The sequence below is a fragment of the Gekko japonicus genome, unplaced genomic scaffold (genome assembly GCF_001447785.1).
Source record: "Gekko japonicus isolate JY-2015 unplaced genomic scaffold, Gekko_japonicus_V1.1 scaffold337, whole genome shotgun sequence".
In the NCBI taxonomy this organism is placed as follows: Eukaryota; Metazoa; Chordata; class Lepidosauria; order Squamata; family Gekkonidae; genus Gekko; species Gekko japonicus.
In genome coordinates, this window is record NW_015175365.1 from 678,324 (window position 1) to 696,631 (window position 18,308).

Below are 18,308 nucleotides of genomic sequence, written 5' to 3' on the forward strand. Positions count from 1 at the left end.
CCCCCCCCCCCCCCCCGGAAGGCGGGTGGGGAAGGGGAGTGGAGGCTTTTGAAGATGCCCCCCCCCCCCCCTTTGCTTTCCCGTCTGACATCACTTCTGGTGATTTCAGGGTGTGTGGCATATGCTAATGAGCTATTATATGCTAATGAGCTCCTGCAGCACTTTTTCTACGAAATGACCCCTGCATGTCCACCTGGTTTCCGCTTGGTCCCACTTTAAGAAATTATTAAAAACACAGCATTTTATTTTTATTTAATTTTTTATCTTCTGTTTCTGCCTTTGATTCTTGTTATCTGTGTGCAAATTGCTGCATACGTTCTACTTCAACATTTTCACTGAGGCTGGACAATAGTTCAGGTTTGTAGCGTCCTGGCTGTGCATCATAGTGTGCTCTGCACCCCTAAGCTATCTGCTGTTTGTTATTCTTTGCCTTGCCCTGAATTCTGCCCAGACCTTTTGGCCAAAATGTCCTAGTGATCCTGCCCACAATTACCTCCCAAGCCGTGATCCATTTGTGTCTCTATGAACTGCAAAAGATTACTTAACTACCAGACTCAGTGCAGATGTAACGTTACCTGAATTAAGGGATCAGCAGACTGAGCAATCATGCAGTCCCTCCCATAATAAATTACCCTGCTGTAATAAATAAACTTCCCTGCTATAATAAATAAATTTCCCTGCACTTTGTGTTAACATCTGCCACTGGTTACTCTGGTTAAAATAAATGCATTGATTCCCCAATAATCTTTCAGAACTCTGATTAAATTCACAGGCCCATTCTGATCTCTTAGTCTCAGGTAGTCTTACACCTGCACAGGGCTTGAGTAGAAATATCTATATACTTGGCTGTGCAAGTTTTCTCACCATACTTTACCTAAAGTGTAAGCCAAAAAGCTGGCAAAAGCACCAAAACCCCAGACCCATGTCGGAATCAACCCAGGACTGGATCCTGCCCAAAACAAAATGAAAATATAACAGTTTAGTGACAGAAATGTGTATAATACAAGTGTGCCAACATTAGCATATCATTAAATAATACAGGCTTCAATATTGTTTCTGATACCACATTTTAAGGCACATATCTTAAAACCTGTATACTAATATATAGATATACTATATACTAATATATAGAAATATATATCTATCTGTTTTGAAGCTATGGTATATATTCTGCCATTTATTTAAATTCAGAGTTTATCAAACTTAGATCTTCATTGTGCCACAGATCTTGTGCTCACTGAGGAGGTCTCTCAGCGGCAGTGTAGGACCACTTCAGACTGTGTGTGTGCGGGGGGGGGGGGAATAAGACTGACTGCTCCTACATTAAAAAATTCCTCTGTACAAAAAGAGAAAGAAATAGAAAACTTTTAGCTTAGCCTTCTCTGTGACATACTGTGTGCAGAGAGTGACTTTTAAAATATGGAAGTCCATCTAGTAATGTGAGTTCTGCATGTGAAACTGTACTGGAAACCATGCTCTATTTATTTTTAAACTCTCTTCTTTCCTGTTCCAAGACACTGAAAGGCTGGACAACACATCCAATTACCAGATTACACAGGGAAGCCATTGAAATTCATAAACATAAACACAATTTCAACAGGAAAGAAGAGAGTTTAAAAATAAATAGGGCATGGTTTCCTGTCCTGAAAAACACAAAACGCTCTACATCTTACAATAGCACTACAGATAAGAATAGAATTTCAACAGCCAATCCATATGCAAAATAACCTCCTCAGGATAGCTCCTCCATTAGCATGACACAGCCTGGGGAACTCCTACAAGATAATTACTTAGTCCTACCCCAACTTCCTGAGTAGAGATAAACTAGCTGCCTACCATTTTTCTTCTCACCTTGACACAGAGAGTACTCCATCTTTCTGTGTTATACCTCTGAGGATGCCAGTCACAGCTGCTGGTGAAACGTCAGGTCCTACAATGCCAAGACCATGGCCATACAGCCTGGAAACTCTACAACAACTAACAAACTCTCCATAGCTTCCTACTTTTACTGAGAGGCTTTATGAAATAAAAAGCAAAATTATATGATAATTATATGAGAAACTGTCTTGAGCTCTGGAGTAAGGATCATGATCAAGTAGTTTCATGTGCATATCATTAAGAAAAATCACGTACTCCAGTTTGATCTAAGTGACTGAGGGCCGTAGCACATGTTACCACTTTCATATGTAGAGTTTACTTCCATGTGGGAAATAGCATAATTCCCATGTGCAGTTTACCACAAAACAATTATGTAACATTATGTGATGCTCTGGAAAGCAGCAATTTACTGTGGCTTTTTTGACAGCTATACCAGATGCACATGTTATTTACACACATGTAGGAATGGCACATGCTACAAAATATATGCTGGAATTATTTTATTAAGACAAATTTGATTTCTGTATAAGAAACGGCCAAAACATGAAGCAGCTCTAAAATATCCCATGAACTACTACAATGCCAGACCACAATCATTCCTTCACTGTTCTGCAATAGACCATAATTTAATTACTACTTTTCATTTGACCTCTTATCATGTCTATATCACTTGCCTTTTGAATATTACTTTCAAAACCCACCCCCCCCAATCATGTCACTGTCCGCTTATGTCTCCAAGCATTGCCAGTATCACAGTACAGCTCTCAAGGTGTACAGGAATACTCGAGTCAGTTTCTGTCCACAGCCTGCATGTGATTGTGCATCTGATGAAGCGAGTCACAAAACTGATTCCAACTCACAAAAGTTTATGCTGGAATAAACGTTGTTAGTCTTCAAGGTGCCACTGGATTCCTTTTTTTGTTTTGTTCTGTTTTTTTAACTTGCAACTATAACTGATGCCTCAACTGCAAAAATTTCCATTCACAACCAATGTTCCCTCTAAGCTGTGGAGTCCTGTGCGCAAAATTTCTACTTTGTGAGCTACTGGCATTGAAGTTGTGAGCAGGTGATTTGGCTGCTGCATCAATTAGTTTGCACTGGAGCCCTCCTTCCTGAGCTAGGACAAAAATGTGGGAGCTGGAGGCTAAAAAACTGTGAGCTAGCTCACACTAACCCAGCTTAGAGGGAACACTGTTCACAACTCAATATGAGGTAGAGTCACTAGAGGCGAATGGAGATGACTGCTGGGCTCCCCCCCCCCCCAGCTATGTTCTACTATGTGCACCTCTTGGAAAGGAAAAACCCCAAATCTGTAGTTGAGAGTTCTCACCACTAGGAGGCAGCTCTCAGTGCTTGGAGTCACTTCACACATAGGTAGGAGAGCAGATCATATGAAGGCTCAACAAGCGCTTAAACCACCTTCCCTCCTAGTGAACAGTGCCCTTAAGTCTGTGTGCATGAAGTCTTCACACTGAGAATTATCATCAAGCACCTGATGTTATCCCCAAGCACAACTCAGACATAGAACAAAAGTCTTGGAATCACAATCTGTAAAGCTGTGTTACAGTTTAGTGAAAACTCGAAATTTAAGGATATTTATTCATTCATTCACTTTGTTTATACCCTGCCTTTCTCCCCAGTGTGGACCCAAAGTAGTTTACACCACTCTCCTCTCCTCCATTTTATTCTTACAACACCCCTGGGAGGGAAGTTAGGCTGAGTGGCTATGACTGGCCCAAAGTTAACCATAAAGGTTCCCATGACAGAGTGGGGATTTGAACCTGGGTCTCCCAGATCCTAATCCAACACTCTGACCTCTACACTACATGCATCTTTACACACAGGGCGACATTTCAATGTTTTCCCCCCAAGTGCACTGGCAGTTACATGCAGCGAGAAAATGGGGCTGGGACTACCTGCCCCATTTTTAGGCCTGCTAGAGATCTACCCATCAATTATGTTTGCACATTAGTTGGTTCTTCTCGTTCCTCTAGGGACATTCTCAGAGGGTTGCTATCGAGGAGGAGAGTCCTTCCCGTTGAGACCTCAACACTGGGGTCCATCTTCTCTCTGATGTTATTTAACATATATAGGCACCTTCTTGCCAAGTTCATCTAGAGGTCTGAAGTTGGGTGCCATCAATATGCTGATGTCACTTAGCTCTTCCTCCTGCTGGATAAGCAGCCAGTGGCAGGGCTTTTGGCACTATCCCAATGTCTGGATATGGTAGTCCAGTGGTTAAGGGGGAGCTGGCTGAAGTTGAATCCATCCAAGACGGAGGTCATGTGGCTGGGAAAGACTGATATACTGGCTGGAGGGTCACTCCCAAGACTCGATGGTGTCCAGCTGACAGCTGTAGACTCTGTAAAGAGCCTCAGGGTATGGTTGGATACTGCACTATCATTGAATAAACAAGTGCCCATTTTACCTACACCAACTGGCTCATTTGCCTGGGTTGGACCTTGCCACATTGATCCAGGCAACGGTCACCTGCAGATTGGACTACTGCAATTCGATCTACATACAGCTATCCTTGAAAACACTTCAGAGACTGTAGGTGGTCCAGAATATCGCTGGCAGGAACATCATGGTCAGCTCAAATTGCTCAAATTCTGCAGCAGCTGCACTGACTACCAATTAGTCTCCAGATCCAATTCAAGATGCTGGTGTTAACCTTTAAAGTCCTTAATGGTCTAGGACTGTCATACCTATGGGACTGTCTCTCCCGTTACAACCCCCCATGCTCCCTTCAGCCATCCTCTAGGGGCCTCTGGCAGGTGCCCAGCGCGAGGATGGCTCTGTTAGTTGTCATCTGGGAAAGAGGCTTCTCAGTTGTGCCCCCTACCCTGTGGAATGCACTTTCAGATGACACCCATGCCCTGCCAAACTTTAGTTTCCACAGGGCATGCAAGGCCGAATTATTTAGGCTGGCCTTTTGGGAGTAATCTACTTTTTTTTTAAAGTGATATGGTGCAAGCCATATACTTATATCGTTTAATGTTTTAATTTTAATATTTTATGTTTGTTATCTGTTTTACGTTATTTTTACCTTATTTATATAGTTTTAATGTAATAAGTGGCTGCGAGACCCTTTGGGTGAGCAGCAGCTAAAAAACCCAAATAAATAAATAAATATCCCCCAAAACTCAATGAAATGGCATCTTTCAAGAAACAGACGCTGTCAAGTCAAGTGCGACATATACATTTATAAACAAATTTGTTGCTCCCTGGGAGAAATAAAAGCCAAGGTCTCCCCACTCTTCCAGAGAAGACCTTCTCCTTTCTCTTCTGCCTCCCTTCATTCCTGGCTTAGCTTCTTCCTTTTTTCCAGCTCCTTCTCCCTCCTGTTATCTCTCTCTGTCCTCATCTGTACTCCTTTCACACCCTTCACAGCTAGGGCCGTACCCACCCCAACAGCCCTGCCATTGGCAGCCCTTCTCTGACCAAACCCTTTATATTGTCCAGGTTGTCTGATGGTTTCTCTCTTCTCCTTTTGCAGCCTCCATAGCCCCTGACCTATAGGTGTGGCCTGACCAGCACCCTTCAACTGGCTTGCTCTCTTCTCGCCAGCCAGAGTTGGTGGCAGTGGCTTCCTGATGAATTGCGATACCACAGTTACATACAACAGATCTAAGCAATTTCTTGCTTTCGAACTGCTAGGTTGGCAGGAGCTGGAACTAGAGACAGGAGCTCACCCTGTCTTGCGGCACCCGGGTCTTGAACCACTGAACTCCTGACCTTCCACAGCCTGCAGTTCAGCATCTTAAACACTTGAGCCACCGCAGCTCAACAGATCTAGAAATACTCTAAATCCAGGTTTTCTTTTTTGTGTGCAGGGGTGAGTCTGAGTAGCTGCTGCTCTGCTTCCTCACACCTTTGCTCTGCTGTGGGTCTCTGAGCCTTCAGCTACAGTTTGGGGTTCTGGAGGATCACTAGGAAGGGGAAAGCATTAGTTACTAGTACCTCGAGTAGTCTAAACGGTGACAGTGGAGTTCTGCCATCCACAGCATTGTCACTGCAGCCCACTGTGAACATGGAGAGCATCCCTCCCGCTGCCTAGCTATGTTACGTTAGTACAACAATCAAGATATAAGAAACCAATAGTTACCTGATGCCGTGTAGTCCCAGTCATAAATAGATAATATAAAATAATGAATCAAAATCATCAGAAATCCTGTGAGGGTTAAAAGATTGGGAGCAATCCACAAGGGCACTATCTGTGTAATTTAAAAAAAGAGAGCGAGAGAGAAAATACATTTGAGAAATAGAATGTATGTTTATCTGCAAATAGTTAATGTGCCATAGGAAAAGTTTTCACAGTTGATACAGCAGAAATTCCAAAAAGCCTGCAGCACCACAGTGTGGCAACTTTAAGTGCAGCAGACAGAAGGAGCCTTCAAGTAGGCTAAATACCTCTAATATATACCGGGGGGGGGGGGGAAGAAAAAAAAGCCCACCCTTCCTAAATGACCACCTCTACTAAGAAAACTATCCAATTACACTCTCTGCTATTAGATCCTGTTTCTGGTCCTGTACTGTAAGACATTTCAAGTTGAACACAGACATCTGCCATCTCTTCCTGGGGCACAGTGTATACTGAAGCTACTTCTCTATTAAAAGCTTTTGCTCACACCTGATGTGAGCTAACTGCAGGGAGATAACTTAATGGTAAGTGGGGAGGGGAAAGAAAGTGATGTGATAATTGTCAGAGGTGGTCCAGGGTGTAGTATGAATGGGAATATAAAGATTTTTATATATGGGTTTCTTCTTCTTGATTGTTCATATTCATATTTCTCTGGTTTTTATAGATTTATTCTTTAAGTAATATTTTATTAGGATGTTAGAAAGGCCTGTTATATAGAAGGCTTTTCTCTTGTAGGTCTGATATTGTTAGCAACATAATAGGTACAAAGTTCATGATTCTGTAGTTCTTAGGGCAAACCTTTCAATGTCTGGGTCAGATAAGATTTTAGTCTCGCATCAGTAATGAATACTTTTGTTTGGGAACGAACAAGCTTTAGCCGATATGCCTTAGGTCATGTCAAGTAAATATGTGACGCCATTGCATAGACACACCTTTCTTACATTTGACCAATAAGGAGATTTTTATGTAAATATTGTTTAAGTTTTTGTAACCAATTATGCCTTTTGAATATCATCATCCCATGATGATGATATGATGATGTCAGTCCATGTATAAAATATCATGTATTTCCTGAATATGTTCAGAATATGCTCAAGAAGAAGATGAAGAAGAAAAAGAAGAAAGTTGTCAATTTTTGGTTAACTATTTGGTCTAATTGTTTTCCTATTAATTGAGGCATGTTTCCTGATTATGCTGAGAAGAAAGCAGTCAGTTTTGATGGGTCCTTTGGCCTAACTGTTTTCCATATTTCATTACAATAAAATACAAGAACTTCCTCCTCATTTGACTTCATTTTTGACATGGAATCTAATGTTTACAACACAAGGGCTCAGGATGAAAATGCACAGCTGACAAAGGACAGCTGTATTGTGTCTTCCACATTGTACTGATTGTAGCTCTGTGTTTCATTCATTCATTTAGTAAATTTACAACCAGTGGGAATCCAGTCTGTGGATACTGCTGCTTAGTGCAAGACTGGTGGTAAATAAAATATAATAATCTCCCTCCCCTGCCTGGCCCAATATCATCAGATCTTGGAAGCTAAGCAGGATTGATCCTGGTTAGTACTTGGATGCGACATCTCCAAGAAAGTCAAAGGTTACTTTGCAGAGGAAGGTTATGGCAAACCACCTCCATTCCTCTTTTGCCTTGAAAACCCCACAAGGTTGCCATAAATTGGCTGCAACTTGATTGCACTTTCCACCACCAATTCATGAGCCATATGATACAGTTACTACCATACTTACTCAAAAAGAAGACAACCCTGAATGTAAGATGTCCTCTTTTTAAAAAGTTATGCACAGAAAAATCATTATTGAACATCATTGTCACTTGTCGATGAATGTAAGATTTATTTTATTTATTATTTATTTTTCAAATCTATATCCTGTCTCTCCCACAGATGACGTCCACCCCTTTTCTTGAAGGCATATCTGTGAAAAAGCCTAGTTTTGCATTTCAGTAAATACTGTTACATTAGCATATCATCAAGCCCTTATTAGATAAAACAGCTGTGCTCAAACTTCCCAAGTAGAGGTTGAAGGCAGAATGATAAAATTCTGGACAGACCTCTTAGCCTATGGAATATGAAAGCTCCTCTTATCTAACACTTCTGCCAAAGAAGCTCATACACTTAAAGCCCACAGTTGCTTCAACTGCTTCACTATATGGTGAATTCTTTGGTCAGATATCAGAGATGTTGTTGAGGTCACCCCGACCATTACAGAGAAATTCAACAAGCCCTGGGATGCCAGGTCTTTACAGTCAGCACAGGACTTTTAAAAACTTTCACACCAACACTGGATTTGTCCTAAATAAGTGGTACCATAAGGAGACTGTGGAGGAGTCCAGGTGGTACTGGAAACCACTGGATGTTTAGACCCATATCAATCTGAATTCAAACCAGGTTTTTGGAGTAGAAACAGCTGAAATAGCTCTTAATTCTTCTCTGAAAATAGACAGGGATCTCACCAAATGCTTCTGGGCCAGCCAAAGCCCCAGGGAGCAATGCTTCCTGGTGACTCCCCTCTTATGTGTTTGCATTTGTAACCTTTATGTGCTTCTAGAAGGGGCTTTGTGGGGTTTTTTGGGTATTCATGTGGCAGCAGGATTGCCAGGTTCTTACTGTGTTCCGGTGTGTGGGGGCTCCTGTCTTCTTCTTGGAGCCTTTAGTTATGTCATCGTGCAAGGCATGTTGCAGGGGGACGCTCTAGCATTTGAGGAAAAAAACTATGGTTACCATAGAGTTTTTCCTCAAATGCTAGAGTGTCCCCCTGCAATGTGCCCTGCATCATCACACCGGGCATGTCGGTGTGGATGAGGCTGCTCAGGGGCGGGGCTTCCCTGCTGGCCAGCTGAGCGGCGGAAGATTGGGCCCCCAGAAAGTGGGGAAACCCCGCCAGGAGGAGGAGGAGAGGAGATTGGATTTATACCCCGCCCTTCACTTGGAGTCTCAGAGCGGCTTACAAACTCCTTTCCCTTCCCCTCCCCACAACAGACACCCTATGAGGTGGGTGGGGCTGAGAGAACTCTGACACAAACTGCTCTTTGTCAAGGACTGCTGTGCCAGAGTTTGTGACTGACCCAAGGTCACATCAGCAGGTGCAAGTGGAGGAGTGGGGAATCAAACCCGGTTCTCCCAGATTAGAGTCCGCACACTTAACCACTACACCAAACTGGCCAGGTCCAGACATGATGGTGGATTGGTGGCATCCAGCTTTCTGCACCATTGCCCAACAGCTAGATAAGGTGGGTGCTGTGAGATTCCTGCACTGGCACAGAGAATGTGACCCTCCTTCAAAATGGAGTGGGCTCAGCTGCTGCTGACAGTTGTGCTATCAACACACAGTGGCAACAGTGCAGAAAGTCAATGGCCCTCCTGTAGGCTGGAATAAATGGATGTTCTTAGTTTTTGTTTCCATCAACCAGGAGATTTACAATCTCCTTTTTTGACCACATTCTGTGAACATGAAGTGGATTTTTGTTTGTTTTTACTTGTAAATCTGACAGTTTATGGTTGAAAAAGAAGAAGAGATTGGATTTATACTTCACCCTTCACTCTGAGTCTCAGAGCAGCTTACAATCTCCTTTCCCCACAACACACACCCTGTGAGGTAGGAGGGGCTGAGAGAGCTCTGACAGAACTGTTCTTGAGAGAACAGCTTTGAGAGAACTGTGACTGACCCAAGGTCACCCAGCTGGCTGCATGTGGAGAAGTGGGGAATCCAATCCAATTCTTCCAGATTAGAGTCTGCCACTCTTAACCACTTCTAAAAAATGCATCCTATATATATATATATAATTGACCTTTGTATTGGCACTTTCCAGCTCTCCCATTGGGTGTGTTGTGCGCTCCATCAGCCATTGAACCACCACTCAAGAGTACTCGCGTGCCACTGGCTGGGTGCTGGGTCCAATCCTCTCCCTCATCCACTGCCAGCCTGGATACTCGTCCCTGACAGAATAAACTGCCAAAACAGCTGTCTCTCCTTACAAAGACACTTCTACTTCTACTTGGCCCCTCTGCCGCAGGCTGGCTACTGAGTTGGGCCACCATTCAAACCATTCTCTGCTCCTCCTGCTATGGGGCTAACTTTTCCCTCAGTGGCTGCTGTTAGGCAACCAAGCTTGGTTCTGTTAGTAAAAAGGCAAAGGCAGGAGGCCCTTTCCAGGCCTCCTTTGGCCTTTGTGGGGAACTCATTGGGGCCAGTCCTGACTAGGGTCCTTTGGCCTTTGTGGGGAACTCATTGGGGCCAGTCCTGACTAGGGTTGCCAGCTCCAGGTTGGGAAATTCCTGAAGATTTTGTAGTGGAGTCTACAGAAGCCAGAGTTTGGGGAGGGGAGAGGCTGCAGCTGAATAGAATGTTATAGAGTCAATCCTCCAAAGCAGTTATTTTCTTCGGGAGGAGAGAGATCTGTGGTCTGAAGCTCAGTTGTGATACCTGGCTATCTTCAGGCTCCACCTGGAAGTTGGCTACCCTAAGCATAGCAGACAGCACTTCAGAGCAGGGTCTGCCAGACCCAGGTTTTTGCTGTGGAAGTCGAGTGGGTGTTTTCAGACCAGTCACTGACTTTCAACCTAATCTACCTCACAGGGTTGTTGTGCAGATCAAAAGGGGAGAGGAGAATGATGTAAGCTGTTTTGGTCTCCACTGTGGAGAAAGACTGTACTTTTCCTCCTAGGGAACCATTGCTAGCAATCTTCAGGTGAGGGCTGGAGATCACTCAGAATTACAACTGCTCTCCAGATGGCAGAGATCAGTTCCCCTGGAGAAAACTGTAAGCTCTGTGTCATTATACCCTGCTGAGGTCACCACAGCAAATTGACGCTGAGTGCCCAAAGCCAGAGTACCCGCCCAGAGCCTCTTTCTAGAGCTCACTGTATTTATTTCCACAATGGGCCTTATTCCTAGTAGCATACATAAAACTACAGAAGTATAACATTTTGGCTTACCAGGGTCCTTACTCTCCAAATGTGTATATCTTCCTGGTCAGCCACCAAATAATGTTTCCTCAATTTTTAAATTTAATGTTTATAATTACTCCAGAAGAGTTCCATTGAAAAACTAACTACTGAATATTTTGTGAGTAATGCCAACACAAGTTCTGAATTTCAGAAAGCAATCAGTATGTTTGACAACCCGGCTTATGAGACTTTCTTTTGGAAACAATGTCATGGAACATACAGGTCACACCAAGGCACATTAACATCTCTCCTACTTAATTACGGTATAACCTACTTCAAATATTGTAAGACTCATTAACTACCTTATGACAAGTTAATGAACAAGATCTAACATGAACTATGGTTCACTGACAGGTTTGAAAAGAGCAAGCTGCTCAGTCCTCCATGAGGTTTTGTGTATTTATTCTACTGTGCACATTCACTTCAAGAATATAAGTGGTAAGTAAAGACTGCTACTCCAAAATTCACCTTTTCAAAACAGAAAATATTCAGCTGCTAATTCAAAATGTTTTCCAAATAATGACAAGGCGCCTGTACCCAAAAGAGAAGGAATCGTGGATAGTAATGGACATAAGAGAAAATGGCTTACATGGTAATCTAATCTTTTTATGGATCTTCAGCGTGTGTATTTAATTATCACCAGTAAACAGTATGCTCAATTACAATGAGCAGCAGTAAGATGGGCAGAAACAGGCAGATGGATTGTCCTTTACAAAGGGAGCATTACCCATATTCCCTTACTCAATGCAATACCACACATTGGGCTGACCAGTTTTGCACAGTCTATCTTTTAAATTATCTTTTCCAGCTTTCAAAATAAACAATAATTAGAATTAGAATTATCCACTTACCCACTCATCATGTGTCTTGTTAATTACTAAAATAACATGCTTTTAATAATATCAATATAGACTTATCATTTTATAACTATTTCTCCCCCCCTCCCCCCATATGCAAAAAATTAATTACAGAGCACCAGTGTCCCCTGTTAAATCTTGACCTGCTGTGATAATTTGTTGGTAATTATAATGTCCTAAACTTTCGGAATCCAGTCATGCTCAGATGATGGTTCTGGATTCTTCCATTGTTGCGTAACGACAAGTTGAACAGTTGTTAATAAATTCTGAACTACATTTAATTCTGAGTTCTGTTCTAAATATTAACATGGATAATTTGCTTTGACGGGAAGGGCAGGGTATAAATTGGAAAGTAAATAAATAAATAAATATTTTTTCAAATTATTTCATTTTAGAACCAACCATAAGTAATCAGGCAACAACAGATAGGAAGATGCGCCTAAAGACTAGATTATGGTGTGTAGTTATTACATAGTAATGTTATCACCTGAGGGGGCAAAATAAAATTTGTAGTTGTTAAATAGATCTCACATTTGATTGGCATGGGTCATGACAGTATTCCCATGTTTGAAAGAATTTTTGGTCCCTGACAATTTTTTTGTACAAAAATATAGCAATACTGAAGATTCAGGAGTCTGTGTGTTGGTGTATAAGCTTCAGCACTATGATCAGGAGCATCTATGTGACAGTTGACAGCTCCACTGAACCAGATTCAGCCAGTTTAGACTTGGGTAGAGGCAAGCCAAGTCACCATGATTCAGCACTACTCTGATTGGCTGATCAATGTATATATGTGGATGTATTGCACTGTATTCTCTCCCTCTGATGGTGGATGGTGTCTGGCGGAGCATTTTGTTAGAGAGCTGTATAATTTGTAAATAAATTCCTGTATATAGTAACCACTGGACTGTCTCAGTGTGGTTGACTATAGGAAAGCCTCTGGTTGCAAGGAATGGCTGGTGGTGAGTGCAAGTGTCACTGAGGTGCTGGTCCAACTGTTCCAGACATGCTGCGCAACACTGTGATGCCAGTTCTTAGTAATATCTGTTAAGACTTTTTCATTCACATATATTGGAGGTCTAAGAGTGGCTATCCTGTGTTTGCAAAATGTAACATACAAATGTGGCATTTCAATGTAACTTATAGTGCCATCCCAAGCAAAATTCAGTAGATTTAGAAGGGTGCAGCTCTGCTTCAAACAGCATTATTTGTCCCTTGCAGGAAAAATTGAAAAAAGCTTTAATGAGATGTGCTAATCACCATTTCTCTCAATGGGCTTTTTCACATGCTTGACTTACTCCTGATTTTCTTGACAATCAATCAACAAATACTAGAATTGGTTTGGGCATGGTTCTTCTACATGTCTGTCCTCTTGTGGAGTCAGTTTATTTTCTTCTGCACATGCCTTCAGCAATGAGGATTTCAAGGGAGAGAGCTGTCTTCATTGGTAGTGTAATTGATGGCATTACAGTATCCCCCCCATTTTAAAAAGGGCACTAAAATATCTATATATTGGTAGAGCGTTGTAACAATAGGCTTAGCACGTTCTCTGAATTCCCAGCTTTCATTTTTTATAAGGAAAAAGGCATATCTCAGCAAGGAAAAAGGATAGAGACTTACTTTTTTTTTTTAATGAAAGTTGTAAAATCAGACACCCTGCTAGGCCAATTGTTAAAATGCTCTAGCAATGTATCATTAATAAATATAACGAATAAAACAAAAATTAAACCACTTATCTTCAGTGGGGGGAGGAGAGAGTGGTTTGATGACAACTCCAGCCCAATTATCAAAGTGGGCTGGAGGTGGGTGGGAATGGACCAGACAAAGAAAACTAACAGAAACATTACACATGAGAAAAAAGGTGACAAAAATCAGCTTCCAAAGAAGATTGGGAAGTAAAATTAAAGGCACAAAAATGTGTGCAGAAATCAGGGGACAAACTGAACCAGTATGGGGACAGAACTCATTTAAAAAATGCAGAAAAGCTCTCTCTTCCCCTCTCTTACTGCTGTATCCTCGTAACATTCTAAAAACATTAATGGTATAAGAGTTATTACAGGATGAGGACTTAAATATTTATCCTTCCACTGTGACCTGCTATAGGAATATGCATGTCATTTGAATTGAGTATATCAAGAAGATCATATATAAAATTAATCTTTTGAATCCATAACCTAGAGATAATATAATCTTTATTAAAATGAAATATTCTAAATACAAACAATATAAAAATATAGACAATATATACAAGCATCTTTTCAATATTACAATCACTCTCTAAGATGCACTCTATGTATTATTACTTCCTCCAAGATCAATACAAATGTACAGGTTTATGTTGAGTGTTATTGGCTATGGCTTTTCTCCAAGAGTAGTAAATCTCAGTGAATACAATTATATTTTTGTAAAAAACATCTTCAGATTCTTTTGCACATTTGAGATTTTAGTCCTTCTCTTCTGGGATCATGGTAATGGCTTTTATCTTCATCTTTTTAAGGAAAATGATGCTGCTTGGGGCAAATACCCTCAAGTGAGCAGACACAACTTACTTATGGTATGTTACAGGAAAAACAAATTATACACACAATGGTTTTCAGTATGTTCCAGCTCTTGATAAAGAATGTAGTGGAAGATAATGTCATTTTACAATTATTTGAACAATTAGCCAAAATACCCTACTAAACGTCTGAGCATTCTAAGCTTTTTTAATGGATTGTATATACTTTTTAAAATAGGTAGTATTATTTCACAATACCTTTAACTTGAAAACAAAATTCTTTATACATAGAAAAATGCCCAGGATTCATTTTTCTTCAGTGGTGTTCAGAATTGCTCTCATGTTTATAAAGAGGTCCTCCTGCTGTCACCAAAGAAGGAAAAGTGACCTGTGTACCCATGGGACTTTGTCTCCAACAGCTGACAATGGAAGATCAGTGCAAACAAGGGGCTCTGGATTGCAACCACAACATCCAAGTAAAAACCACTGTAGTTTCTAGGCTCTCACAATACATAAAAAGAGAAGGAGAATCTCTGATTTCATTTTCCCCAACTCATATCTTCCCATTTGTGTCCTCATCTAGAATGGTCCACCCCAGAAGACTGATGGATCCACAGGGGTTCCTTACATCTCTTGGGAAATTTCCAATCAGCACATGTTGCAGCCCTGGTTGACCTGTGGAATACGGAGATGACCCAGGCTGTGGACATTATTGCTCCTGAGTGCCATCTTTCCTTCCATGGATTCTGGAATGCCCCTCGGTTTACTGAGGAGCTTCAGCTTTTGAAATGGGGGGTTGTGGATTGGCTTTTATCTCAAGTTCCAGGGGATGTTGATCCAGAAACCATACAAGCCTGCTGTGACTCCTTTGCAATGCATTTTGTTGATAAAACTGATCGCATTCACAATTACTTAGACACCTGTCATGAGTAAGCCAGGGCTCAGTGATAGTGAGGAACCCTCAGAGGAGAAGGAGCCCAGATTCAACAGAAGCCAACCAGCAGGATAATGAGGAACAGAAATGTCAAGACTTAGAGCCAGAAGCTGCTGCAGAAGAAAGTCCGTCCTCCAGTTCACCTTAACCCTCCAGCTCTACCCCAGCAGGTGAAAGTTAGTTAGCCATCTCTAGTCCTCCCAGATCACCTGCACTGTTAGAGCAAAGCAGGCAAAGGCTGGGAAAAGAGCTACGAGCTAAACGGCGAAGTGCACATCTCCTGACTCGTCATCAGCTGCTATTTGCTAAGGGGAAAGATGAGTCTTCGCAAGATGAGGGCTGAAGACTGGAAGTTTAGCTCTAAAATTCTCCAGGGTGGGGCTGTAGGGTGTGGATGCAATGAGTACAGCAAATGCTGCAACCATCTTGCCTGTTTTCTAGATGCTGGACCTCAGACTGGATAGTCTTGTCTTACATTGCCTCTGGAACCCTGACCTTTGGACTGAATGACTTTGCCTTTGGAAAACCTTTCTTGCCTGGTAACTTTGGAAAACAGATTAAAACACTGCCTGAGACCAGAAGCCTGTGGAATACTACAACACCACATTTGGAGTGGTGTCTAAGGATATTATTGGAGCATAGTCTGGTCTTAGTTGTATGGATGACTTTCAGTTCATGAGGTCCAATAAAGTGGGCAGGGCGCTTTGAACTGTGTAGTCCACCACATTCAGTCTTGTCCCTTGCCCCTTGCCCCCTCATGGCTAACAGTATACAGGAAGTAATAAATGCCTCTGTGTAGGATGGTGTAGTTCCAATTGCTTTGAAAATGAGGTGGTTGTGAAATCCCTTCTGAAGAAGGCATCCCTGGACCCAAATGACCTAAGCAACTACTGTCCAGTGGTTAATATTCTATTACTGGGCAAGGTGCTCAAGTGGGTGGTTGACTCCCAACTTCAGGCAGTCTTGAAGGAAATGGATTATCTAGACCCATTTCAATCTGGATTCAGGCCTGGATTTGGGACAGAAACAGACTTAGTTGTCCCGACTGATGACTTATGCTAGAGAGTGCCTATTGATTCTCCTGGACTTCTCAGTAGCTTTTGATATAATCAACCATGATATTCTTCTGAAGAGGCTGGCTGGGCTGGGAGTAGGGGGAACCATGCTTCAGTGGTTCTGCTCTTACTTGACCAACTGATTCCAGAAGGTAGTACTGGGGGACTGATTCTCAGCCCTGTGACATTTATGCTACGGGGTCTTGCAGGGCTCCAGCTTATGCCTCATATACATGGAACCACTGGGAGGTTATATGGGGATTTGCAGTGAGGTGTCACCAATATGTGGATGACAGCCTGCTCTGTTTTTTCTTAAGCACTAAGCCAGGTGGATCTGCAGAAGTACCAAACAGGTGTCTAGAGAAGGTAATTGTAATGTATTCAATAAGCTGCCATTGAATGCATAATGTGTTAGGAAAACATCTAATTGAAATGCTATGTTAAGCTTCATTCTGGGCTAGGATCCAAATACATCTAATCACATTGCTAGCCCAGGAAGCACCTAACCAATCACCATCAACAAGCTCCCTGAGCGGGAACGTCCGTGATTAGTCCTTATGTATACAACCTTATTGGTTGGTAAATGTACAGTAGGCGTGGCTACATTAGCCGGGAAAGTTTAAAAGCAGGACAGCTGCAATGTAAAAGCTGTTCGAGGCATTTGAACCTACCACCGAGGACTGGGACGCTTACCTGACGCTGTTCGAGTTCCACCTCGAGGCGAACGACATTGCAACTGAAGAGAAGAAGCGGGCAACGCTCCTGAGCTCTTGCGGCAAGAGCGTTTTTTACATTGCCCAGTCGCTGGTAGCACCAGTGGACATCAAGACGGTTCTGTTCAAGGACCTGACAGAGAAGTTGAAAGTGCACTTCTCTCCTCAACCGTTGGAGATTGCGTGCCGGCATGCTTTCTTTAAGAGAGCTCAGGCAACTAACGAGTCGGTGGCCCAGTATGCGTAAGGCAGCGAGACCCTGCAACTTTGCGAACATTGAAGAGGCCCTCTGAGACCGGCTGGTGTGCGGCATGAGGGATGAAAGGCTGCAATAGCGGTTGTTTGCCTGCACCACCCTGACTTGGGCTGTCACCTATGCTCAGGCCGTTGCCGCAGAGGCAGCCGACAAGTCAACCAAAGAGGTACGCCAGCGGTTGGCATCAACATAGCAGTGTCTCCACCACCAAGCTTCCGGCAACAAGGGCGGTGACACAGATGAGGACGTATGCGCAGTTAAAGCGGGAGCAGACAAACGGACCCGAGTGAAGCCTGCAGCCAGCCCAGCATGCACCGGTTGGGATAGAAGGACAAGTCCTTTTATGGATCAAAAACTGGCTAGTTCAAAGAAAACAGAGAGTGAGTGTAGGTGGGCAATTTTCTCAGTGGAGGGTGGTAAGCAGTGGGGTACCGCAGGGATCAGTACTTGGTCCACTGCTTTTTAACTTGTTCATTAATGATTTGGAGATGGGAGTAAGCAGTGAAGTGGCTAAATTTGCGGATGATACAAAGTTGTTCAGGTTGGTGAAAACCAGTGAGGATTGTGAGGCACTCCAAGGGGATCTGTCAAGGATGGGCGAGTGGGCGTCAACATGGCAAATGGGGTTCAATGTGGCCAAGTGCAAGGTGATGCACATTGGAGCCAAAAATCCTAAATATAAATACACATTGATGGGGTCTGAACTGGCAGAGACTGAGCAAGAGAGAGATCTTGGAGTTGTAGTGGATAACTCACTGAAAATGTCGAGACAGTGTGTGACTGCAATAAAGAAGGCCAATGCTATGCTGGGGATTATTAGGAAGGGTATTGAAAACAGATCAGCCAATATAATAATGCCCCTATATAAATCAATGGTGAGACCTCATTTGGAATACTGTGTGCAGTTCTGGGCACCACACCTTAAAAAGGATATTATAGCTTTGGAAAAAGTGCAGAAAAGGGCAACACGAATGATAAAAGGGTTGGAACACTTTCCCTATGAGGAAA

The 18,308-nt window shown here is 42.6% G+C and overlaps 1 protein-coding gene across 2 annotated transcripts in view; it reads right to left on the reverse strand.

Annotated features, from left to right (window-relative positions):
* Positions 1–18,308, reverse strand: part of LOC107122361 (ethanolaminephosphotransferase 1-like) — a 75,128-nt gene that overhangs the window by 26,442 nt on the left and 30,378 nt on the right. For both annotated transcript variants that reach the window (XM_015425444.1, XM_015425443.1), the window contains exons 3-4: positions 5,987–6,095; positions 875–949 (exon numbers count right to left, since the gene is read on the reverse strand). In XM_015425444.1, coding sequence (XP_015280930.1) covers positions 875–949; positions 5,987–6,095 — 184 coding nt within the window. The remainder of the gene's footprint in view (positions 1–874; positions 950–5,986; positions 6,096–18,308) is intronic.